Source organism: Ahaetulla prasina, chromosome 4, assembly GCF_028640845.1.
Source record: "Ahaetulla prasina isolate Xishuangbanna chromosome 4, ASM2864084v1, whole genome shotgun sequence".
Classification (NCBI taxonomy): Eukaryota; Metazoa; Chordata; class Lepidosauria; order Squamata; family Colubridae; genus Ahaetulla; species Ahaetulla prasina.
Window position 1 is genome coordinate 148,041,543 of NC_080542.1, and position 25,658 is coordinate 148,067,200.

At 47.5% G+C, this 25,658-nt stretch overlaps 2 protein-coding genes across 4 annotated transcripts in view; one reads left to right on the forward strand and one right to left on the reverse strand.

The window, feature by feature from the left end:
- Positions 1-2,461, reverse strand: part of KIF9 (kinesin family member 9) — a 37,879-nt gene extending 35,418 nt beyond the window's left edge. Inside the window, exon 1 of the mRNA XM_058179941.1 lies at positions 2,436-2,461. The gene's annotated coding sequence lies outside the window, so the exon portion shown is untranslated. The remainder of the gene's footprint in view (positions 1-2,435) is intronic.
- A 283-nt stretch (positions 2,462-2,744) lies between these two features.
- KLHL18 (kelch like family member 18) lies at positions 2,745-23,678 on the forward strand. Of its 3 annotated transcripts, none has more exons than XM_058179952.1 (10): positions 2,745-2,966; positions 13,511-13,641; positions 14,938-15,078; positions 16,018-16,216; positions 18,236-18,396; positions 20,772-20,908; positions 21,467-21,704; positions 22,026-22,130; positions 22,213-22,324; positions 23,292-23,678. In XM_058179952.1, exons 1-10 carry the CDS (start codon positions 2,826-2,828, stop codon positions 23,676-23,678), a joined length of 1,752 nt encoding a protein of 583 aa, XP_058035935.1. In that variant the 5' UTR covers positions 2,745-2,825. The 3 variants fall into 3 exon arrangements, with proteins under 3 accessions (XP_058035935.1, XP_058035936.1, XP_058035937.1); XM_058179953.1 differs by having other exon boundaries at positions 21,482-21,704; XM_058179954.1 differs by lacking the exon at positions 22,213-22,324 and having other exon boundaries at positions 23,292-23,630.
- Positions 23,679-25,658: the final 1,980 nt, after the last annotated feature.

Genomic DNA, 25,658 nt, shown 5'->3' on the forward strand with positions numbered 1-25,658 from the left:
CAACTTCCAGAATTCTGGGAGTTGAAGTCCACAAGTCTTAAAGTGGCCAAGGTTGGCGACCCCTGATATAGCTGAATAATGGATAGATGCTAATGACTGATAGATATGAATGATGCAATCAGAAAGATGTAATAGATAGATCAAGAATATAGATCACTAACCAGAATGGTTAGAAAACTGATAATAGATGCGAATGAGGATAGATCAATAAGACAAATATAAATAATAGAGATAGGTAGAAGATAATGACAGATGCAAAAGGTAAACCATGCAATAAACAGATGATAGATCAGTAAGACGGAATGCAATTGAGAAGCAAAAGATGCCATGTTAGTTGATAAATCATTAAGACAGAATATAAATCATTAATAGAGATGCGAAAGATAGATGCAACATAGGGATAGATGTTAATGATAGATCAACCAGTATGACAGAATGTTGATAATTAATAAATTTTATTTATTTGATTTATGTGTTGCCCATCTCATTTAGGAGTAATGATAGATGCAAAAGACATTTGATAGCTAACAGATAAATAAATGCAATAGGTGGAGTGTTAGAGAAAATAGATGTGACAAATAAATATGGGTAGATGACAGATCAATATAACAGAATATAGGTAACTAATAAAGATAGATAAATGATTAGTAGATGGGTAGGTAAGTAGGTACAGGATAGATGGATAGATAGATAGATAGATAGATAGATAGATAGATAGATAGATAGATAGATAGATAGAAGATAAAAGAAAGAACCTACAGTTGGATGCATAATAGGCACGTAAAATGGATGAATTTTTGATACATGGATATTACCGTAGATACATGGAATAATATATGGTGGATGGATGGATGGAGATAATAGGTATATATGACAGATGGGATTTATAGACAGATAGACATGTACAGGACATGACTAGATAGACGGGCTAGACATATTCAGTGAATGGATGGATGGAAATAATAGGTATGTATGATGCATGGATGATTGGAGAGAGAGAGAGAAAGAAAGATATAAAGACAGAGATTATAGAAAGGGATAGATGATAGATAATAGATAGATACAATATATAGAATAGATAGATGATAGTTGATAGAGATGATAGATAGTAGATAGGTAACAGATGGTAGATAGATAACAGATATAGATATAGACGATAGATGACAGCTAGATAGATAGATGATAGAGATGATAGATGATTGATAGATGATCAATAGAGATGATAGATGATCGTGATGATAATGATCGATAGATGATCGAGATGATAGATAGATAGATAGATAGATAGATAGATAGATAGATAGATAGATAGATACATGATTAATAGATAGAGATGATAGATAAGAAGTGATAGATAGGTGATAGGTGATAGGTAACATAACATAATTGTTATTATGTTATGTTACCTATCACCTATCATCTATCTATCACCTCTTATCTATCATCTCTATCTATTCATCATGTATCTATCTATCTATCTATCTATCTATCTATCTATCTATCTATCTATCTATCTATCTATCTATAGATAGAGTTGGAAGGGACCTTGGAGGTCTTCCAGTCCAACCCCCTGCCCAGGCAGGAGACCCTACACCATCTCAGACAGATGGCTATCCAATATTTTCTTAAAAATTTCCAGTGTTGGAGCATTCACAACTTCTGCAGGCAAGTTGTTCCACTGTTTAATTGTCTTCACTGTCAGGAAATTTCCCTTTATTTCTAAGTTGCTTCTCTCTTTGATTAGTTTCCACCCATTGCTTCTTCTCCTGCCCTCAGGTGCTTTGGAGAAGAGCTTGACTCCCTCTTCTTTGTGGCAACCAAGGTACAGATAGATAGATATAGATAGATAGATAGATAGATAGATAGATAGATAGATAGATAAATAGATACAATAGATAGATAGATAGATAGATACAATAGATAGATAGATAGATAGATAGATACAATAGATAGATAGATAGATAGATGATAGATAGAAAGATGGATAGATAGAAAGATAGATAGATAGATGATAGATAGATAGATAGATAGATAGATAGATAGATAAATAGATACAATAGATAGATAGATAGATAGATACAATAGATAGATAGATAGATAGATAGATACAATAGATAGATAGATAGATAGATGATAAACAGACTCTGGGCTGCTTACAATAAAAAAAAACCCACCTAAATTCAAAGATAAAGAGAAGAGCAGGGCTGTCAGAAAGAAAAAAGCAAAGAAAAAACCCACAAACTCCTCAGGGGCAGCAGAGGCTCCCAGAGATAAGAGAAAAGGGCGGGAAGACCAGGCAGAAGGCCAGAAATTCCCTCCAAGGCCAAAGAAGAGACGAAGCCAAGAAAGGCCTTCCCCCCATCCCCCCCCCTCAAGCGCCCTCAGACATTTGGGGGACCCGGAAGGACGGGGGCGGTGCGGCTCTGCCCCCCTACCCTGCCCCGGGGCCTTCCCGTCTAGAGCCGCCATCCGCCGTCGCGACCTAGCAGGGCCCACTCGAAGGCGGCAGCGGCGCCATCCCCTCAGGGGAAAAAAATCCGCCTCACGACCGGCTCCGAAGGGAGTGAGGAGTAACGGCGCATGCGCGGAGCACGCCGTCGCCGTGGCGACGGCTTCTTCCGTAGGCTCTGTTGCCGCGGCGACGGGCGCTTCCGCCGAGCGAGGGCGGAACGAGGGGGCGGGGCCTGCCTGGTTTCCGGTCTGGCGATCTCCCGGCAGCGAGGCGACGGTGGCCGGGCGGAGCCAAACCGCATCGAGCGAGGAGCGAGCGAGCGATCAGGACGGTTGATCCCGGCAGAGCCGGGTTTCGCGTGGAAGCCGACGAGATGCTGGAAGCGGCCGGGCTGGACCCGGAGCTGGACCCGGAGGACCTGGTGCACTTCTCGGTGGGCGACCTGCCCAGCCGCGGCTACGGGGTGATGGGCGAGATCAGGAGGCAGGGGAAGCTGTGCGACGTGACCCTCAAGGTGGGCCCGGGGTTGGGTGGGGGGGCGTGATTGACAGGTGGAAGGGGGACCCTGAGGGGAGGAGGAGGGAGCAAGAAGGAGGGGCTGGGTATGGAGGATTAGGGAGGAGAGGGCAAGGCGGGGGAGAAGTGGGGAGGGGGGGACCGTTTGGATGACCTTTGGGCGCTCCTGGGCTCTCCCCACCCATCCCCCTCCACCTACCATCCCCGCTTAAGAACCTGATCAATTTACAATATCTGGGGGGGGGGGCGTCGGTGCTCTCTGAGCGTTCATGACCCGACCAGGGAACATCATCAGTGCTAAGTGGGTGGGTGGGTGGGTGGGTTATGAGGAGGAGGGGATGGGGGAGAAATATGGGAGGGGGTAGAAGAGGAGCGGAAGGAAAGGAGGGAGGAGGGGAGGAAAAGGAAGGAGGGAGGAGGAGAGGAAAAGAAGGAGAGGAAAAGGGGAGGGAGGGGAGCAGAGGGGAGGAAAGGAGGGCGGGGAGAAGGAGAGGAAAAGGGGAGGGAGGAATGGAAGAGGAGCAGGGGAAGGAAAAAGCGGAGGGAGAGGAAAGGAGGGAGAAGGAAAGGAGAGAAATGTGGGAGGGTGGGAAGGAGAGGAAGAAAAGGAGCAGAAGGGAAGGAAAGGAAGGAAGGGAGGAAAAGAAGGAGGGGAGGAAATGGGGAGGAAGGGAGCAGAGGGGAGAAAAGGAGGCCAGGGAGAGAAGGAGAGGGGAGGGGAGAAGAAACCGGAGTGGGAGGGAAGGGGAAGAGAGTGGGAGGGAAGGAGAGGAGGAGGGTCCTTGGTCCTTGGTGGTTTCTGAGCTTGGCTGCTTTCTTGCAGAAGTTTCATGACCCAACTAGGTGACATTTTCAGTGTTAGAAGGGGGAGGAGGTTACAGAGGAGGAGGAGATGGAGGGGGGCTGAAGGGATCCTGCGTTACCTTCTAACCTCTAAAGAAGGCTGCGGGGGTGGGGGGGGGCGGCTCATGCCCCCAGCAGCCTTTCTGATTCCTTGCAGGACTACCCCCTCATTTTAGCACCATCGCTGCTGAGGATCACCAAAATTGAGTGCCTTCTATTGCAGCTTAGGGGGGGGGGAAACCCCTGCTTTTTGGGGTGGGGTCTGTGTGAGTGATTACATTTTGGGACAGGTTGTTTGTATTGTGGCTGTGTTTTCTGCAGGTGCGGCCTCTCAGACTCACATGGAAGAAACAGGGAGCAGTACAAATTGACCAAATCAGTCAATCTTTTCTTGCTAGGTTTCCTCTGTAAAGGCAGCGGGATAGAAAAGTACAGGTGGTACTTGACTTACAACCGTCTGCTCAGTGATCAAAGTTACGACGACGCTGAAAAAAGTGACTTGTGACCATTTCTCACACTTACGACCCTTGCAGCATCCCCGTGGTCACGTGACCAAAATTTGGAGGCTTGGCAACTGGTTCATATTTATGATCGCTGCATGTCCTAGGATCACGTGATTCCCTTCTGCGACCTTCTGACGAGCAGAGTCCATTGGGGAAGCTGGATTCCTTTAACAACTGCATGATTCATTTACCATGGCAAGATAGGTCATAAAATGAGCCTCAGCTCACTTACACTTACACTTGTCTGGCATAGCAGTGGAAAATTGTGGCTCAATTGTGGTTGTAAATCGAGGACCCCTGTAGTATAAATGTCATAGATCATAATTTTAGATAGAAAATCAGAGGATAATTGGCTTTGGGCTGAAAACTTGTCACCAGTTTAAAGGACCCTAAACCCCCATTTCTTAGACTTGCTGTTTTTTAAATTTATTGAACTTCAAATCTTAAAATTTCTTGACAAACAATTTACACCATGATGTTAGGAGCTTAAATAGAAAACGTCTGGAAGTAACAAATCTATTCTTAAAAACTTCCAGTGTTGGACCATTTACAACTTCTCGTGGCAAGCTGTTCCACTGGTTAATTGTCCTTAAGAAATTTCTCCTTAGCTCCTTAGTTGCTTCTCTCTCTGATGAGTTTCCATCTGTTGCTTCTTGTCCTGCCCTCGGGTGCTTTGGAGAATAGCTTGACCCCTCCTCTCTGTAGCAGCCCCTCAAATACTGGAAGGCTGCCATCATGTCTCCCCTAGTCCTTTTTATTAAACTAGCCATTCCCAATTCTAGCAACCATTCTCTATATGCTTTAGCCTCCAGTCCCCTCATCATCTTTATTGCCCTTCTCTGCACTCTTTCTAGTGCAGAGACGGTCATTAAACAAATTAGGTCATTGAACAATTGCCTACCAATACACACCCTCCTACCTACCCTGACTAGGATGCTGCTACCTGTAAAAATCACATTATAAAAGAAATACCTGTGCAAGTAGTCTTCAACCACAATTGAGCCCAAAATATCAGTTGCTAGCTGAGATATTTGTTGAGTTTTGCCCCATTTTATGACCTTTCTTGCCACACATCGTTAAGTGAATCACTGCAGTTGTTAAGTGAGTAACATGGTTGTTAAGTGAATCTGGCTTCCTCATTGACTTTACTTGTCAGAAGGTCGGAAAAGGGGATCGCGTAACCCCAGGATACTGCGACCGTCATAATTACGAGTCATTTGCCGGACGTCTGAATTTTGATCACATAATCACAACGGTCGCAAGTGTGAAAAACGATCATGTCATTTCTTTCAGTGCCGTTGTAACTTCAGTCACTAAATGGACGGTTGTAAGTCCAGGACTAGCTGTCTTTGAAGGGTTTTCCTTTTTCAGCCTTTGCCAATTAAAATTTTGTTTCCGACACAATTTTCTTCCCTTATGTCATTCCGGGGCATGACGTCATCTTCAAGATGATTAATGTCCCAAATATCGGGTGTAGCCCCTCTGGCATAGTTTGTGCGTTTGTGCATCGCACAATCTCTTAAGAATGTGTCGCAGGCTACTTTACAGAGGCTTGACTGTAAAAAATAAAATAAAAACCCCGCTGATAATTATGCCTGGTTTTTATATATTCTTGGGGAGAAGCCTGTGAAAATTAGATTTTAATTGCAGCCCAGTTTCTGGTACCTTGTCTCCAGTCGCATATGTTAACTTTGCACGCAAGATATTCTTCCAAGAATTGAATGACTCACGGAAGGAGGAATTCTTTTTGTTAGTCAGGTTTTTAACTGCACCAGAGTAACGAGGGTGGTTTGACAGAGTGGGCACCGTTCTGCGATTTTTCAATATTGTCTGTCAAAGACCTGTGGAGGTCTTTGACAGACAATATTGAAGGTGCTTTTCCCAAGAGGCAACTGGACTTTCTGGTTTTCCTTTGAACCACATCTCGCTTTTCACCCAAAGAACTTCTCATCCATTCTTGGATGAGAAGCGAAACATCTTCGAAGAAAAACCAGAAAGTCCAGTTGCCTCTTGAGGGGAGGGGGAAGCACCTTTGGGATGCTTATCAAAGGTTTTCATTGTGTTTTTTAAATCCTCCAAATGTAGAAAATTATTGTTCAGACAGAATAATCTGGAGATTTGAACTGTGAGGGGGGGGGGGGTTGTCCCTTGGTGCTCTCTGAGCTGGGTGGTTTTCTTGCAGACGTTACTCAATTAGGTCATATCATCTGTGTTAGAAGGGGGGGTGTTGCAGGGTAGAGGAAGAGGAGGAGAATTGTGGGGTAAGTTTTCTGAGCTTGGTTGATTTCTTGCAAACATATCCCTGCGGTCCTTGGTACTCTCTGAGCTTGAGGGTTTTCTTGCAGACGTTTCATGACCCAACTAGGTAACATCACCAGGGCTAGGAGGTAGTTTGTTCACAAGTCCAGGAGACATTACCCATTAGCCTTGGGATAAGTCCAACAATTTTATTCCTAGCAGCTAAATGTTTCTAGGAAGCCTCCTTGGAGGCCATTTCCCACAATTCTTATTTTCAGCCTCCGGAATCCATTTATTGTTTATATAAGTAGCTCATCACTGCTTTTTAATGCGGTACGGTCTGTAAGCACGAAAAAGCTTCTATGCTTAGTCGGGGGGCCAATTTTATGTTTTTGGTGCTTGAGGTTATACTATTATTTTGCTTTCCCCCCCCCCCCAATCTATCCAAAAAGAGGAGGTATAAACCCTTTCATAAAATCAGAAAATAAAAGGATTGGAATGGACCTTAGAGCTCATTTAGGCCAACCCCATTCCCACCACGAAGCCCTCCAGCCCTCCAGCAACTGAGATTCCACCAGAGTTGGAAGAGACCTTGGAAGTTTTCACATTAATCCTCCAAAGTTCTTGTCCAATCCATCTTCTTCACCGATGCCACGTGAGGAGCATCTCCAGATGGCTTCATCTCTCTGGTATGCACGGACCGTTAGCTGCGAGTGTTATCAGCCTGCCTTCTAACCCCTTGGATACCTCCGAATAATCCCACGCACAATAAGTTTCGTTTCTGAATATAGGTTTCGTTTCTGTCCTTCCTCCCTCCCACCCACCCCTGTCCTCCATTTTATAACAGGCGAAGCAGCTAGACCCTAATCAGGAATAGTTACCCACTACCTATGCTTAGCAAAAAAAAAAGAGACAGCAATAAAACAATTAACTATCAGTAAAAAAACAATAAATGCAGCATGGGGAGGCTGACACACAACGTCTGGTGGCAAGCAGTTCCGTTGTCTTCCCTGTTAGGAAGTTTATTCTTAATTCCAGGTTGCTTCTCTCCTTGATGAGTTTCCATCCATTGCTGCTTCTTCTCCTGCCTTCAGGTGCTTTGGAGAATAGCTTGACCCCTTCCTCCTCTTTGTGGCAGCCCCTCAAATACTGGAAGACTGCTATCGTGTCTCCCCTGGTCCTTCTTTTCATTAAATTAGCCATCCCCAATTACTGCAGCCATTCTTCATACCAAGCGGTTGACCCCTCTTCCTGGTCGTTCAGCTGCTGTCCAGCTGAAATCTATTTCCTTGCATTTTATAGCAGTTCATGACTTTTTTACCCTTAACGTCACCCCAGAGTTATATGCCCAAAATTCGGATGTTCGGCAACTGACTCATGTTTACGACGGTCACAGTGTTCCCGGGGAATCATGTGATCCCCTTTTGCGACCTTCCGACAAGCGAAGTCTGTGGGGAATCCAGATTCACTCAGCAACCAGGTTAACGACCACAGCGATTCACTTAACAGTTGTGTCAAGGTCTTAAAATGGGGCAAAACTCACTTGTGTTGTAAATGTTGTACCTTGATGAAGGTATCTTTTCTTTTATGTACACTGAGAGCATATGCACCAAGACAAATTCCTTGTGTGTCCAATCACACTTGGCCAATAAAAATTCTATTCTATTCTACTTAACAAATGTTTCACTTAGCAACAAAAATTTTGGGGCCAATCATGGCTATGAGTACCTGTAAAGATTGAACTCCTCTAAGAAGCACAATATCCAGGGGTCTATTTCTTTTATTTATTGATAAAATTTATATGCCACCTATCTTATCTCAAGGTAATTCTAGGCGGCTTACAATTGTGTCGGTTTCAAAAAGGCACACAGTTAGTCCTCGTAAAATGAGGAAAAAATTAACAGTACTACTTAGTGACAAAGTTTGGGCTCAGTTGTTGTCTTAAGCTGAGGACAACCTGTAGTTGCTTAGCTTTTGTGTGTGTGTATGTGTGTTGTGTTCTGCAATGACACAGGACAGGTTGTGCTGTCTCCAGGCTAAAAATACCTAATTTCTGACTAGACACCTCTTTGTTCAATGTCCCTTTTTCCAAGACGCATTTCCAAGAACTGGTGCTGATGTTCCGGGTGTGAAGAGTTGTCGTCTCTCTCTTGTTAGCAAGGATGCTATTTAGTTTTTTTTGGCAGTTGCACAATGTTTTTCCTTCCTCTTCAGCTTTCACTCATGAGTCACCGAGCTCTTTTTCAGGTGCCCTGCTGTTCCTGCCTCTGACGAGTTTATCCCACCTGTTTTTATATATTTTGGTCTACTACTCAAGGTGGAGAACGTACCTTAACGCTTCCTCCTTCTCTTTTCCCCACAACAACAACCCTGTGAGGTGGGCTGGGTTGAGAGAGGGCAACTGGCCCAAGATCACCCAGATGGCTTCCAGGCCTAAGGCAGGACTAGAACTCCTTGTCTCCTGGTGATTAGCCCAAACCCAGCCGGCTTTAATGTCTAAGCAGGGACTAGAACTCACCATCTCCTGGAGATTGGCCCAAAGTCACCCAGCCGGTTTTCATGCCAAAGGCAGGACTAGAACTCACCATCTCCCGGTGAGCGGCCCAAAGTCACCCAGCCGGCTTTCATGCCTAAAGTGGGACTAGAACTCCCTGTGTGCCAGTTTCTGAGCCAAGCACCCTCAGGCCAAACTGCCTCTCCTTGCGCGGTCTCCCCCCCCACTTTTCGTACATCCGTTCCCTTGGATTCTTCTGGCTCAGATACTTCGCCTTGACCTCCGTCTGACAAAATAAGCTCTCTGGGTTGCGTCCAGTGTTCCAGATTGTGACGGTCTCTCCTCCCGCTGCCAAAGGCTCGCCAGGCAGGCAGGCTGGCTGGCTGGTTGCTCAAAAAACTGCAGCCTGAGTAAGGGAGGTGTTTTTTTTTTAGAGCTGGAGGAAAGTGGCTGCTAAGATGCCCCTTCTGCAAAGTCCAGATGCTTCAGCAAATGCTCCAAAGAGATTTCTCTACACCCCACCTCCACACCCCCACCCATTAATAAGACCCTTGCCCCACACATACACTCTCACACACACCAGCCTTTGATTGTGTTGTGCATTCAGTTTTGTTGTTATTTAGAACAGGGGTCTCCAACCGTGGCCCCTTTAAGACTTGTGGGCTCTGGGAGTTGAAGTCCACAAGTCTTAAAGGGACCAAGGTTGGAGACCCGCTGAACTAAATGGACCACTTCTCCTTGAGAGAGGACTTGCTCTGTAATTCTGATTCAGCGGGCAATTTTAGACATCTTTTGGTTTTCCCCCGGGCATAAATAGCTCCTATTGGATTCCCGTTTTCTTTTTACCTGGCTCATCATTGCCTGCCTAGCACAGGAGATCCCGGGGGGTGGGTGGGGAACCCAGGAAAGATTCGTCTGGTTTCGGAAGCCCATTTCAGGTTTCAGGAAACTGAACAGCCCGTCTTCTCTGGCAACGTGACCGATCTTGGGTGCTCTCTGAGTTGGGTAGTTGGCTTGGCAGAAATTTCATGGCCCAACTAGGGAGCGTCATCTGGGCTCGAAGGAGTGTGTGGGGGTTGCTCTCTGTTTATGAACAAGTGGCTCGCCCGGTCAATGTTTTTAGCGGTTCCTTGGTTAGGCTGCAAGAAAACCACAAAGAGCCCCAAGAACTACCCCTATTCCTCCTTCTCCTCCTGCCCCCTGCAGACTTTCCTCTCTTTTAGCACTGATGATGTTACCCTAGTTGGGTCATGAAACGTCTGCAAGGAAACCACAGCACGAAGAACCCGCAGTCGTTCCTCCTCTTCCTCTCTGCACACGCCTCCTCCCTTCGAGCCCTGATAATGTTACCTAGTTGGGTGGTGAGACGTCTGCAAGGAAGCCACCCAGCTCGGAGAGCGCCAAGGACCCCACATTTCAACCCTGAGCTACAAAATATGCTCTTCTATTGATACTGCCGAGTCTTTTTTCTGTGAGGGCCCCACCCCACCCATTAATAAGACCCTTGCCCCACACATACACTCTCACACACACCAGCCTTTGATTGTGTTGTGCATTCAGTTTTGTTGTTATTTAGAACAGGGGTCTCCAACCTTGGCCCCTTTAAGACTTGTGGGCTCTGGGAGTTGAAGTCCACAAGTCTTAAAGGGACCAAGGTTGGAGACCCGCTGAACTAAATGGACCACTTCTCCTTGAGAGAGGACTTGCTCTGTAATTCTGATTCAGCGGGCAATTTTAGACATCTTTTGGTTTTCCCCCGGGCATAAATAGCTCCTATTGGATTCCCGTTTTCTTTTTACCTGGCTCATCATTGCCTGCCTAGCACAGGAGATCCCGGGGGGTGGGTGGGGAACCCAGGAAAGATTCGTCTGGTTTCGGAAGCCCATTTCAGGTTTCAGGAAACTGAACAGCCCGTCTTCTCTGGCAACGTGACCGATCTTGGGTGCTCTCTGAGTTGGGTAGTTGGCTTGGCAGAAATTTCATGGCCCAACTAGGGAGCGTCATCTGGGCTCGAAGGAGTGTGTGGGGGTTGCTCTCTGTTTATGAACAAGTGGCTCGCCCGGTCAATGTTTTTAGCGGTTCCTTGGTTAGGCTGCAAGAAAACCACAAAGAGCCCCAAGAACTACCCCTATTCCTCCTTCTCCTCCTGCCCCCTGCAGACTTTCCTCTCTTTTAGCACTGATGATGTTACCCTAGTTGGGTCATGAAACGTCTGCAAGGAAACCACACAGCACGAAGAACCCACAGTCGTTCCTCCTCTTCCTCTCTGCAAACGCCTCCTCCCTTCGAGCCCTGATAATGTTACCTAGTTGGGTGGTGAGACGTCTGCAAGGAAGCCACCCAGCTCGGAGAGCGCCAAGGACCCCACATTTCAACCCTGAGCTACAAAATATGCTCTTCTATTGATACTGCCGAGTCTTTTTTCTGTGAGGGCCCCCACCCCCACCCCATAGTTGAAAAGCCCTAGAGCGATGGGTCGCAGCGGCCTGAGCTTCGCTGGAGCCCTTGGCTTTGCTTCCTTTTCTCCTTCAAAGGAGTGAGAACATTGCAAGCTGGTATTGTAATTTCTCCCTGTTGGTTGCACCACCGAGTGTGCAAGGCAGCCCAGGGCAGGGGTCTCCAACCTTGGCAACTTTAAGCCTGGAGGACTTTAACTCCCAGAATTCCCCAGCCAGCTTTGCTTTGCTTTGCTGGCTGGGGGATTCTGGGAGTTGAAGTCCTCCAGGCTTAAAGTTGCCAAGGTTGGAGACCCCTGCCCCAGGGCATAGGACCCTCGAGAGGTATGGCCACCATTGCAGCTACAGCGATGCCTTTGATTGTTTTCATAGCAGGGCATTTTTGCAATTTTGCTTTCGTTAATATAATAACCCAAAGCTTGAGATGAGCTCTCTGAAGCGTCCTTCTTAGAAAAAGAGATTTTGCGTTGGCCTTGAGATATAAAAGCTTTGAGAGGGGAGACAGTGCGGAGGAGTGACGAGTGGCCGTAGCTTCTGCCAAAAATCCAGGGGTAGATTTAATAAAATATAATTAAAGTACACTAGAAGTGGCAAACCAGCCAATTACGGGGCATGCACAACCAGACCGTATCCCTGCAAGGCAAAATCAGAATTATTGCAGAATAATTATTCTTTCGGCCATGACAGGCGATCAGACTGACCTGGGGGGTGGGTGGGTCCTCAAGTTACGACCATAATTGAGCTCAAAAGGTTCTGTTAAGCGAGACATTTCTTTTGCTCCATTTTACACCCTTTCTTGCCTCCCGTTAATCAAGCGAATCGCTGCGGTCGTTAAGTTAGTCACCCGGCTGTTAAGTGAATCTGGCTTTCTGCATTGACTTTGCTTGTCAGAAGGTCGTAAAAGCGGGTTCAGGTGACCCTGGCACACCGCGACCGTCATAAATACGAGTCAGTTGCCAAGCGGTGTGGCTCAGGCTGTAAGAAGCCTGTTATTAAACACAGCTGCCTGCAATTACTGCAGGTTCAAGTCCCACCAGGCCCAAGGTTGACTCAGCCTTCCGTCCTTTATAAGGTAGGTAAAATGAGGACCCAGATTGTTGGGGGCAATAAAGTTGACTTTGTATATAAATACACAAATAGGATGAGACTATTGCCTTACACACTGTAAGCCGCCCTGAGTCTTCGGAGAAGGGCGGGATATAAATGTTAAAAAAAAAAAAAAGCGGCGTCCGAATTGTGATCCTGTGACCACCACAGGGAGGCTGCAGCGGCCGTAAGTGTGCAAAGCGGTCATAAGACACTTTCTTCAGTGCTGCTGTGACTTCGAATGGTCATTAAATGAACAGTTGCAATTCAAGGACTTACCTGTGTACATATGTCAGGGTTTTTGTATCTGGGACGGTGCCGGATTGCAAACCCTGCTACAAACCTTTGCATTTCGAACGTTACTGGGTTGTTGTTTTGTTTTTAATGTATTTATCTTCCTATAAACTGGAGTTAAATAAGCCGAATGTAGCTCAAATGCAGGCTGGCATGTTAGAGAAAGCGATTTAATCCGGCTAGCAATCTTTCTTTAATAAAAACAAGGCCTTTTTTTTTTTTTTTTTTGGTCTTACCCCGAGCGAAGATGCTTGGCACCATTTTGTCAACCTTGGATGATCACCCCAAGCTAAGCTGGGTCAGGCGTGGTCGGCAGTTGGAAGAGAGCCCAGTCCAAAAACCCAGACAGAAATTCAGGGGAGGGGGGGAAAAAGGCACAAAGAAAATGCAAAATTGCAAACCAATATTTATTGTTTCCAAAAAAAGAGAGAGAGAAAACGACACGGGCCTGCCAACATTTTTTCATTCACCATGAATTGATTTGGATTTGAGAGTGTCTTTCGTTTTTTAATTTAAAAAGAAACAGAAAAAAACTGGAAGAGCTTGCAGACAAGACGAGACTTTTAGCCCCTTCCCTTCGAGCTGCGAGTCGAAGAATTGATTCCTGTCTGCTTCTGTTCCTGTTTAGGTGGGAGACCACAAATTCAGCGCTCATCGCATCGTCCTGGCAGCCTCCATTCCTTACTTCCACGCCATGTTCACCAATGATATGATGGAATGCAAGCAGGAGGAAATCGCCATGCAGGGCTTGGATCCGAGGTAGAGCGGAGGGTTGGAGGCTGAGGACATTTCCCCCATCCCACCCACCTTGGGATGGGCCAAATTCTATTTTATTGTGGGGTGCTTGGTGCTGTCCGAGCTGGGTGGTTTTTTTGCAGACGTTTCACGACCCGACTAGGTGACATCATCAGTGCTAGAAGAGAAGAGGGTTGTGGAGAGGAGGAGGAGGAGGAGGACTGGCTTTCTCTGAGCTTTGTTTCTCTCTTACAGACGTTTCATGACCTACCTAGGGAACATCATCAGTGCTAGAAGGGAGCATGGTTTGCCTCTGGCACTGATGGTGTTACCTAATTCAGACATGAAACGTCTTTGCTCTCTACGCCTTCCGCCTGGTACACTTGCGAGGTTCATTTTTCTCGCCATGTACACATCTGACTGTGTTGTTTGTCCTATAATATAAGCGGGTATATACATAATTTTGTATTTATTTAGTCATGTTTATTTAGTGTATATTGAAGGTGGTGGCCTTTGAGAGCTGCCTGCAATGAAATTTCATTTTAATGCATGCCAATTAGTGTCCATTCTATTCTATTCTTATTCCTATTCCCATTCTATCTGCAAGAAAACAACCAAGTTCTCCTCTTCCTCTTCCTCCTCCTCCTCCTCCTCCTCCTCCCCCCCCCTCTGAATTTCCTATGTAAGAGGTAACTAGCAATTAGAAAATATGTTTGACTGCCACCTTTCATAGGAGAAATTGTGGTTTTGTTGCTTGTATCCTTACGATTTATATTGATATTGATTGTTTCCTGATTGCTTATTTGTACCCTATGACTACCATTAAGTGTTGCACCTTGATGAACGTATCTTTTCTTTTATGTACACTGAGAGCATATGCACTAAGACAAATTCCTTATTTATTTATTTATTTATTTATTCATATTTATATACCGCCCTATCTCCCTAAGGACTCAGGGCGGTTCACAGGCAAAATAAAAATACATATAGGATACAAAATAAAACATCAGATTAAATGTTGTGTCCTTGTGTGTCCAAACACACTTGGCCAATAAAGAATTCTATTCTATTGTATTCTAATTGATATCTACCTTCTTGAGGACCAGAAGCATGATGTGACGAAGATCTAGAATCGGCAAGGGTCTCCCATTTGACCAAGAATTCTGAATTATGTAGCGATACACGTATTACGGATGGCTTGGGTTACTAAAACTGGGTATTTGCACACTGCTCTCCACGTCACTTTCCGTGAAGCGGTCCTTTAAATGAATTTAATTAAGTAGGCGATATAACTATCGGCCCTTCTTTGACCCCTTTTAGCGCACTGGAAGCTCTGATCAATTTTGCCTACAATGGTCATTTGGCCATAGACCAGCAAAATGTCCAGTCCCTCTTGATGGGAGCCAGTTTCCTGCAGCTGCAGAACATCAAGGATGCCTGTTGCTCCTTCCTCAAAGAGAGGTGAGCGCGGATGCAAAAAAAAAAATGCGGGGTGCATTGAATTATGGGTGTGGGCACACGCATGATGGAAACCCGCCTCCCCCTCCCTCCCCTTTTGGCATGCGACAGCAAAAAGGTTAGCCCTCACCTGCCTTCTATGTACCCCCTTGGTCCAGTCTTATTTTTGAATTTCCAATATCCCGGGGCCAGAAATACCAAGGAAATTTACATTGCAGGTAGCCCTCGAGTTACGACCCTCATAGAGTCTAGGGTTGTGGCAGCCGTAAAGCAGGCCTGTTGTGATTTTGCAACTTTTTCACCGTGGTTATTAAAACAGACCGTCGGTTTGCCGAAAACTGGACAAAAATGATTGTTTTTGGCGAAACGGTGTTGCCGCCATGGTGTTTTCCCCAAACGCAGCCTCAGGACGAAGGGATTCGTGCCAACCACTCCCCTCTGCACAGGAAGGGATCAAATGAGGCATTTGAGATTCCCAGGAGTTGGGGGTTATCCGACTGATCCATTAAGATCGGTCCTTCTTTAGCTACTTCTCCTTCTGACTGGGGAGCTCCTGTCTCCCTTATCTAATGGTTTCCTCATCCTTTTCCCTTCCTTCCCCCAAGGCCATTTGCACGTCATGCCACATTATCCCAGTAGATGGCAGCCTTCGCTCCTCTCCTTTGCAGCTCAGGTTAGCCTTTGGAGAGGAGGCCAAGAGGAAATCTCGCCTCACCCAAAAGGATATTTTTGCTGCCCACTAATGTCAGGAATAAACCATAGGCCAATCCCCAGATAGGGCTTAGAGGAGAATTAACCTGCCAATACCCACTGTGCAAGACGATTTGGCGGTGATGCACACCCAGACACACAAACACACACATGGCTTGGCCAGATGTTTTCCGCTCAACCCTCTCTCTCTCTTTCCCTCTCTTTCTCTCCATCTCTGTCTGCTGTCCGAAGGCTCCACCCCAAGAACTGCTTGGGCGTGCGCCAGTTTGCGGAGACCATGATGTGCGCCCTCCTGTACGATGCAGCCAACCGCTTCGTCCACCAGCATTTCGTGGAGGTCTCCATGTCGGAGGAATTCTTGGCTCTGCCTTACGAAGATGTCCTGGAGCTGATTTCTAGGGATGAACTCCACGTGAAGATGGAGGAGCAGGTGGGACCCTTCCAAATCCTGAAATACGCTTCGGGTTTTCGTTTTCCCCCGCCCTCACTTGTTTTGTTTTTAAACCAACTACACCAGGGCAACTTTAAGCCTGTTGGACTTCAACTCCCAGAATTCCCCAGCCAGCTAAACTTTAAACACTCACTAAACCATGGGTCTCCAACCTTGGTCCCTTTAAGACTTGTGGACTTCAACTCCCAGAGTTCCTCAGCCAGCTTTGTTGAGTTGAAGTCCACAAGTCTTAAAGGGACCAAGGTTGGAGACCCCTGCACTAAATGAATGGTCGTAAATCGGACTACCTGCACACACTCTTTAGATACAAAAGTGTAAATTCCCTGAAAGTTCAATTGTTCACACACCCTGTTATTCTGTAGAGGTAGCTCTCGACTTAATGCCGATTCATTTAACAGCCATTCGAAGTTACGACGTTGCTAAATATGGTAACTGACAACCTTGACTTTCTTTCGCCATAATTGAGCCCCCCTCCCCCCCAAATTTCCGTTGACCTTTGCCCCCGTTTTGCAACCTTTCTTGCCACGGTTGTTAAGTGAACCACTTCAGTTGTAAAGTAAGTTAACATGGTTGTTGAGTGAGTCAGACTTTCCCCATTGAGTTTGCTTCTCAGAAGGTCGCAAAAGGAGATCACGTGACCCCAGGACGCTGCAACCGTCATAAATACGAGTCAGTTGCCAAGCCGACAATTTTTGATTATGGAACATTGATCACATGACCAAAGGGATGCTGCAGCGGTCGTAAGTGTGAAAAACACAACCACTGTAAACTTTTTCAGTGCTGTTGTAACTTTGAACGGTCACTAAATGAAATGTAAGTCGAGGACTACCTGTGTTTTACGACGGGACCATGGAGGTGCTAAGACAGGCATAAATACTGTACAGGCAGTCCTCGACTTACAACAGTTCATTTAGTGGCCACTCAGTTACATTGGCACTGAAAAAAAGTTACGACCATTTTAGCATCACTATGGTCACGTGACCAAAATTCTGGCAAGTGGCTCATATTTACGACTGTCACAGTGTGCTGGGATCACGTGATCCCCTTTTGCGACATGCAACATCAACGGGGAAGCCAGATTCACTTAGCAACCAGGTTGTTCACTTAACAACCCCTGTGATTCACTTAATAACTACTGCAAGAAAGTTGGCAGATGGGGGGAAAAACTCACTTAACACGTGTTTCCCTTAGTGACATAAATTTTGGTCTGAATTGTGGTGTGATCAAAGCAGGGGGCCGGGGTGTCCCGCGCAGAGCCTTCTTTGTCCTGGAAGCTGCTCCTGTGTATGCTGAGCTCCCCCCACTCTCTCTCCTCTCTCTCGCTCTCCCTCCCTCCCTCTTTCTCTCCTCCCTCTCTCTCTCTCCCTCTCTCTCCCTCCTTCTCTCTCTCTCTCTACCTCCCTCCCTCTTTCTCTCCTCCCTCTCTCTCTCTCCCTCTCTCTCCCTCCTTCTCTCTCTCTCCCTCCTTCTCTCTCCCTCCTTCTCTCTCTCTCCCTCCTCTCCCTCCTTCTCTCTCTCTCTCTCTCTCCCTCCTTCTCTCTCTCTCTCTCTCCCTCTCTCTCCCTCTCTCTCCCTCCTTCTCTCTCTCTCCCTCCTTCTCTCTCTCTCCCTCCTCTCCCTCCTTCTCTCTCTCTCTCTCCCTCCCTCCCTCTCTCTCTCTCTCTCTCCTCTCTCTCCCTCCTTCTCTCTCCCTCCTCTCCCTCCTTCTCTCTCTCTCTCTCCCTCCTCCTCCTCCTCTCCCTCCTCTCTCTCCTCCCTCTCTCTCTCTCCTCTCTCTCTTCCTCCTCCCTCTCTCTCTCCCTCTCTCTCTCTCCCTCCCTTTCTCCCCCTACCTCCCGCTCTCCCTCTCCTCCCTCCCTCCCTCTCTTCCTCTCTCTCTCTCTCTCTCCTCCCTCCTCCTCTCTCTCTCTCCTCTCTCCTCTCTCCTCTCTCCTCCCTCCTCTCTCTCTCTCCCCTCCCTCCCTCCCTCTCTCTCTCTCTCTCTCTCTCTCCCGCCAGGTCTACGAAGCTGCTCTGTCCTGGATCAGGTACGACCGGGAACAGCGGGAGGCCTTCCTGCCGGAGCTCCTGTCCAGAATCCGGCTGCCCCTCTGCCGGCCACAGTTCCTGTCTGACCGCGTGCAGCAGGATGACCTCGTCCGCAACTGCTACAAGTGCAGGTGGGCTGCACAAAAGACCCAGTTGGAGGGCCTCAGAACACACACACGACACACACACACACACACTAACAGGAGTTTGCCTCGGGTTTTGTGGTATACTGGTCACAGTGTGAGATGGGCAGTTATGAAGGAAGGGAGGGAGGAAAGAGGAAGAAAGGGAGGGAGAAAGGAAGAAAAGGAAGGAGGGAGAGGAGAAAGGAAGATAGGAAGGAAGGAAGGGGGATGATGGAGGGAAGGAAGGAAGGGAGCAAGGAAGAAAAAAGGAGAGGAAAGTAGGAGGGTTAAAAGAGGGAGGGAGGGAAGGATCCTATGGTTGTGCTACTGTTCTGCCAAGAGACAGCCTACAAGTCGTCCTTGACTTATGACCACAAATTTCCGTCACAAAGTGAGAAAGTTTCAGTTTTGCCTCATTTTGTGACCGTCCTGGCCACTCTTGTTAAGTGAATCCCTGCCGTTGTTCGAGTTACTCACGTGGTTGTTAAGTGAATCTGACTCCCCCATTGATTTTGCTCATCAGAAGGTCACAAAAGGGGATCGCATGACCCTCGGGACTCTGTGACCGTCATAAGTACAAGTCAGTTGCCAAGGGTCTTGAGCTTTGATCAGGTGACCATCAGGGGATGCTGCAACAGCCGTAAATCTGAAAAACGTTCATAAATCACATTTTCTTTAGAGCTGTTGTAACTTCGAACGTTTGCCGTGTCCCGGGAGGGGGGGCTGCCACGTGATCTCCTTTTGCGACCTTCTGACGAGCAAAATCAAGGGGGAAGCCCGATTCACTTAACGACCGTGTCACTAAATTAATGATTGTTGTAATTCGCTTAACAACTGTGGCAAGGAAGGTTGTATATCGGGGGGTAAAACTCACTTCACAGCTGTCCGGCTTAGCAGTGGAAATTTTGGGCTCCATTGTGGTCGTAAGTCCAGGATTAACGTGTTTGGTTTTTTTTTTATTAAAAAAGTTTTACAAAATTTTAACAAACATCTCCCCTCCTTCCCCCTCCCCCCTCCCCCAAACTCCCCGCTTCAGTTAACCTGCATTTTTACAAGTAACTCCAAGTTTGCATCTATTGGTGTTAGTTAGGCCTTTTACAATGGGATGCAACTTTGTGTAATTGTGAAACGAAACCGATGGAAACGCAAACAACTTTCTTTCCATTTTGCAACCTCTTGGCCTTTTGCTTGCTTTGAGGGTAGTTCATCCAGCAGGAATCGGGTGCCTCAGTCTCCCTTTCGGTCTCTCGGTGAAAATTCCCTGTAGCGCTCTGCTGGAAATCTCGCAATTATTAACGGGGATTAAATAATTCAGTGGCTTTGATTTAAAAGCTAATGTATTCAGCATTCGGGGTTATTTGCTCGTGCTGTGCTTCTTATGGCGATCTGGCTATTATTATTCGTCACCGCACTTCCTTCTGACAACAAAATAAATAAAATCCATAAATAAATAAAATCCCTCCGTAATAAAGCCAGCAATCTTTAAAAATGCATAACTGAGCGCGATCTGGATGCTTTAAGAAATATTTCAAGGCAAAGAATACGGAAGACGGAAACAGTTTGTATATGTTATACTGTGTAGTATATACCAGGGGTCTCCAACCTTGGTCCCTTTAAGACTTGTGGACTTCAACTCCCAGAGTTCCACAGCCAGCTTTGCAAAGCTGTGGAACTCTGGGAGTTGAAGTCCACAAGTCTTAAAGGGACCAAGGTTGGAGACCCCTGGTATATACTACACAGTATGTTTACTACATAGTATATGGTATATTCGTACACAGAAATGCAAATATAAAAAGGCAATCATTTCGTATAGAATGAAATGCTGGTCTTTCTAAATTGGCATCTCTATATTTTAAATCGGGAGATACCGGTTTTCGTCCTTACCCATAATCATGGGCCTTTTAATCCTATTTCTGCGTGGAATGAAGGCTGGCCTTGATGATCTCAAGGGTTCCCCCTGAGTATAAGGTTTTATGAAAGGCACCACAAGAATTGTATTCGTCAGCTTGGCTCAGCTATTTTCCTGGCTCCATCACTGGAAGTTTGTCAAGAAAAAAAAAAATTGGACAGCCAGTTGGGATAGGGTCTCCTGGTCGAGCAGTGGGTTGGACTAGATGACCCCGGAGGTACCTTCCAACACTGTAATTCTATGTAAAGGGTCTCCTTGAGCAGGGGGCTGGACTAGATGACCTCCAAGGCCCCTTCCATCTCTTTAACATTCTATGATTCGGTAAGGGGTCTTTGGCTTGGGCAGGGGGTTGGAATAGATGACCTCCGAGGTACCTTCCAACTCTGTAATTCTGTTAAGGGTCTCCTGCTTAAACCAGGGGGTTGGAATAGATGACCTCCAAGGTCCCTTCCAACTTTTATTCTTCTTTTAGGGACCTTGTGGATGAAGCCAAAGACTACCACCTCATGCCGGAGCGCCAGCGACCTCTCCTCGATTTCAAGACCCGGCCCCGTTGCTGCACCTCCATCCCCGGTTTGATCTACGCGGTGGGAGGACTCAATTCAGCAGGTAAATTTCAATTCCGCCAGCACCCGAGGTCTAGACAGGTAATCCTCGATTTACGACCATTAACAAAACTTGCCAGTGATGGTCTTTAGTCATGACATTCCTAAAGCAGCTCCTCCCTGGATCGATCCGAGTTTATAACTTTTTTTTTTTTAATGCAGCAGTCACTAAGTGAGTCACCATGATTGTTGAGTGAATCTGCTGTAATGAAGTGAATGCTGCCATAATTGAGGAAACTTTAATGGATCATTTTTGTGTTTTTGCCTGGTTTTGGGCAAAAACTAGAACTCGCTGCCTCCTGGTGATTGGCCCAAAGTCACCCAGCCAGCTTTCATGCCTGTACTAAATTAACAACCGCAGCGATTCACTTAACAACTACGGCAAGAGAGGTCGTAAAATGAGACAGCTCACTTAATCGTCTTGCTTCACAGTGAAAATCTTTGGAATCCGTCATGGTCGTAAGTCGAGGGCTACCTGCAGCGCATTCTTACTTTAGAGAGAGTTAAGGCTGACCGCACGCAAACGGTCAGTTTTGCCGATCGCTTTTTAAAATGCCAGCAGCAAATTTCTACGCAGGAGACTCGCTGAACGTGGTGGAAGTCTTTGACCCCGTAGCCAACCACTGGGAGAAGTGCCAGCCAATGACCACGCCCCGCAGCCGGGTGGGCGTGGCCGTGGTGAATGGACTCTTGTACGCCATTGGGGGATACGACGGGCAGTGGCGGCTGAGCACCGTGGAGATCTACGACCCCGAGACCGATTCGTGGTCCAGAGGGGGCAGCATGAACAGCAAACGGAGGTGCGTGTTGGGGTGGGCTTCCCAACGGTCAGGAAGGGTCCCCAATCCATGCTGGCTGGGGGATTCTGGGAATTGAAGTCCTCCCCTCTTAAAACAGAGCCGGCTGGGGCATTCTGGGAGTGGAAGTCCTCCCCTCTTAAAGCAGAGCCGGCTGGGGGATTCTGGGAGTGGAAGTCCTCCCCTCTTAAAGCAGAGCCGACTGGGGGATTCTGGGAGTGGAAGTCCTCCCCCCTTAAAGTCATGACGGTTGAGCCACAGTTCTTTAAAGTGCGCTATTAAAGTCGGTCATTCTGAAAGTTTCTGGTTTCTGCCCTGTTTCAGTGCGATGGGAACTGTAGTTCTAGACGGACAGATCTATGTTTGCGGGGGCTACGACGGCACCTCCTCCCTGAATTCGGTGGAGGCCTATTCGCCCGAGACAGACAAGTGAGTATCTTTGAATACTTTTTGTGAGGTGTGTGTTGCCACTGCCGCAACTTCCCCCCTCTCCTTTGCTGACCTTGTGAAGGTGGACGGTGGTGACCCCTATGAGCTCCAACCGCAGTGCGGCCGGCGTCACCGTCTTTGAAGGCCGCATCTTCGTCTCCGGCGGACACGATGGCTTGCAAATCTTCAATAGCGTAAGTCTGTTTTTGGACTGTCGTTTATTTCTGGCCCGTCCCTAATAATCGGATGCTCCAACGCTGGAGATTTTTAGAGAGAGATTTGACAACCGTTCCTCTGACGGACGTGGGATAGGGTCTCCTGCCTGAGCAGCGGGTTGGACTAGACGACCTCCAAGGTCCCTTCCGATTCTGTTATTCTGTTAAAAACCAGCATTTCTCTAAAAGAGAAGGATTGGAGCAGAACCCTGAAGCTGTTAACTTATTGGTTTTTTTCAGGCAGCGTAACTTATTATTTTGTTATTTACTATTTATTTAGGGGTTAGTTATAAACGGGGAGTTCTAGTCTCGCCTTAGGTGCGAAAGCCGCTGAGTGACTTTGGGCCAATCAGCAGGAGACGGTGAGTTCTAGTCTTGTTTTAGGTATGAAAGCCGACTGGGTGACTTTGGGCCAGTCACCGGGAGACGGTGAGTTCTAATCCCACTTTAGGCATAAAAGCCACGGGGTGACTTTAGGCCAGTCACCAGGAGAAAGTGAATTCTAGTCCCACGTTAGCCACAAAATCCAGTTGGGTGACTTTGGGCCAATCACCAGGAGACTGGGAAATCTAGTCCCGCCTTTGACATGAAAAGTAGCTAGGTTGGGGCTGAGACAGCCAGTCAACTCGCAGGGTTGTTGTTTTAGGGAAAATAGGAGACAAAAGGCCTATTATAAGATGTTTGCCATCCCCGATTATTTATTAATAACAAAGTCAGGGTATAAACGCCTGAAGAATTTGATCTCTCCCTCTCTCTCTCTCCCTCTCTCTTTCTCTCTCTCTCCCTCTCTCTTTCTTTCTCTCTCTCTTTCTCTTTCAAAACTGCCTCCAAGGCCTTGTTGCCCCTCCAAATAGCTGCGCGTCCTTTCTGGAAGTTGATCCCCCTCTCTGACCTCTGTCGCGTCCGTCTGCCCTCTGCTGACCCGTGGTTTTGTCCCTGCCTCCAGGTGGAATACTACAATCCCCACACCGCCTCGTGGCACAGCGTGGCCAGCATGTCGAACAAGCGTTGTCGGCACGGGGCGGCCTCCCTGGGCAGCAAGCTCTTCGCCTGCGGGGGCTACGATGGCTCGGCCTTCCTCAGTGCCGCCGAGGTCTACAATTCAGCCTCCGATCAGTGGTACCTGCTGGTGCCCATGAACACCCGTCGCAGCCGTGTCTCCTTGATCACCACCTGCGGCCGCTTGTACGCCGTGGGCGGCTACGACGGACAGTCCAACCTCAGCTCGGTAGAAATGTACGACCCGGAGAGCAACCGCTGGACGTTCGTGGCCCCTATGGTGTGCCACGAGGGAGGGGTGGGGCTGGGCTGCGTCCCACTGATTGCCATTTGATGCGTGGCGAGGGAGGGGTGGGGTTGGGCTGCGTCCCACTGATTGCCATTTGAGGGGACAGGCTGGGGGTACCCCGTGCATTGCATGCAAGCCGTAGGAGGGGCAAGGTGAGGAACCATGCGGGCACGGCCGAGGGGGTACATCATTTCAAGGGGTGCTTCAGGTGTGGCCTCCTCCCCCCCCTACACACACACACACACACCCCTCCGTGCGCTGTCCATGGGTATGGGGGGAATTCTTGAGATCCCACAGAATTGGGTCAATCCAAAGAGCTGGGGAGGCGTGTGATAAAGGAAAGCTACTGACCCTCGGCCAAACGTTGTGGTTGTTGCCTCAGGCTTTGTGGTTATGTAGGAGTGAGGGGTGGCGGGTGAGAAAAGATGGGGAGGAGGAAGAGGAAGAGAAGAAAGGTCATAAGTATTACTGTTAATACTGATCAATTCTTTTTTTTCTCCTCCTCCTCCCTTCCTCCTCCCTCTCTTCCTCCTCCTCCTCCTTCTCTTTCTCCTTCCTCCCTCCTCTTCCTCCTCCTTCCCCTTCCCCTTTTATTTCATCCCCTTCTCTCCTCCCTCTCTTCCTCCTCCTCCTCCTCTTTCTCCTTCCTCCCTCCTCTTCCCCTTCCCCTTCCCCTTTTCTTCCTTCTCCTTCTTCCTCCCTCCTTCTCTTCTCCTCCTCCTCTTTCTCCTTCTTCCTCCTTCTCCTTCTCTTCCTCCACCTCCTCCTCCTCTTCCCTTCCCTTCCCTTTTCTTCCTTCTCCTTCTTCCTCCCTCCTTCTCTTCTCCTCCTCTTTCTCCTTCTTCCTCCTTCCTCCTCTTTCTCCTTCCTCCTCCTCCTCCTCTTTCTCCTTCCTCCCTCCTCTTCCCCTTTTCTTCTCCTTCTTCCTCCCTCCTTCTCTCCTCTTCCTCCTCCTCTTTCTCCTTCTTCCTCCTCCTTTTCCTCCTCTTCCTCCTTCCTCTTCTTCCCTTTCCCCTTTTCTTCCTTCTCCTTCTTCCTCCCTCCTCTCCTCCTCTTCCTCCTCTTTCTCCTTCTTCCTCCTTCTCCCTTTCCTCCTCCTTCTCTTTCTCCTTCCTCCCTCCTCTTCCCCTTCCCCTTTTCTTCCTTCTCCTTCTTCCTCCCTCTTCCTCTCCTTCTCCTTCTTTTCCTCCTCTTCCTACTTCCTGTTCTTCCCCTTCCTCTTTTCTTCCTTTCCTTCTTCCTCCCTCCTTCTCTTTCTCCTTCCTCCCTCCTCTTCCCCTTCCCCTTTTCTTCCTTCCTCTTCTTCCCCTTTTCTTTCATCCCCTTCTCTCTTCCTCCTCCTCCTTCCTTCTTCTGTTTTCCTTCTCCTGCCCCCCCCCCGAGGAGGCTGAGAGACTTTCCTCCCCCTCTGAATGAGTAAAACACTACAATGACGGGCAAAATAACTTTCGTTTACTTGCATCTGGTACCCCGCCACCCTGACCAGCATATCATACCATAGTTTGGGATAAACATATGGGTTTCTAGCACATTCTGCCATTTCCTCACCCACGTGTGGCAGGACCTCCCAAGGAAGTCGGCACGGTTTGACAAACAGCCTTCTCTAACATGGTCCCCAACCTTTGGGGTGGACTGCACCTCCCATAAGTACCTAACGATATGGCCTTCGTAGGGACCACCTGGGTTTATCACGGACAACCCGAGTTTGGAAAATTGGTTTTGATTTGCAACTTCCTTGCTTACCGTCAAAATTCAGGAGAGGATCCCCATCCTTCATCTTCAGAGGTAGCTTGCAGCTCGGGCGTAACAACAAGCCGAGATAAAGCTTGCATCCCAAAAAGAGACTTGCTGTGTCTCATTCTGCCAGCTAAAGTATCCATCCTGAATTTGGAAAGGGAAAAAAAATATATATCAGAAATCATTTTGGTGTGGGCTCAGGAATTCGTTGGTCTTGGTTCTCTAACACAACCGCACAATTCGCAACCAGAAACGTCTATGGTTGATTGGCACAGAAATGACTTTCCT

Coding starts and splice junctions, on each gene's coding strand:
- KLHL18 (XM_058179952.1), top strand. CDS start 2,826: ATGCTGGAAGCGGCCGGGCTGGACCCGGAGCTGGACCCGGAGGACCTG. Junction 2,967..13,510: donor TGTGCGACGTGACCCTCAAG/GTGGGCCCGGGG, acceptor GTTCCTGTTTAG/GTGGGAGACCACAAATTCAG. Junction 22,325..23,291: donor GCTTGCAAATCTTCAATAGC/GTAAGTCTGTTT, acceptor CCCTGCCTCCAG/GTGGAATACTACAATCCCCA.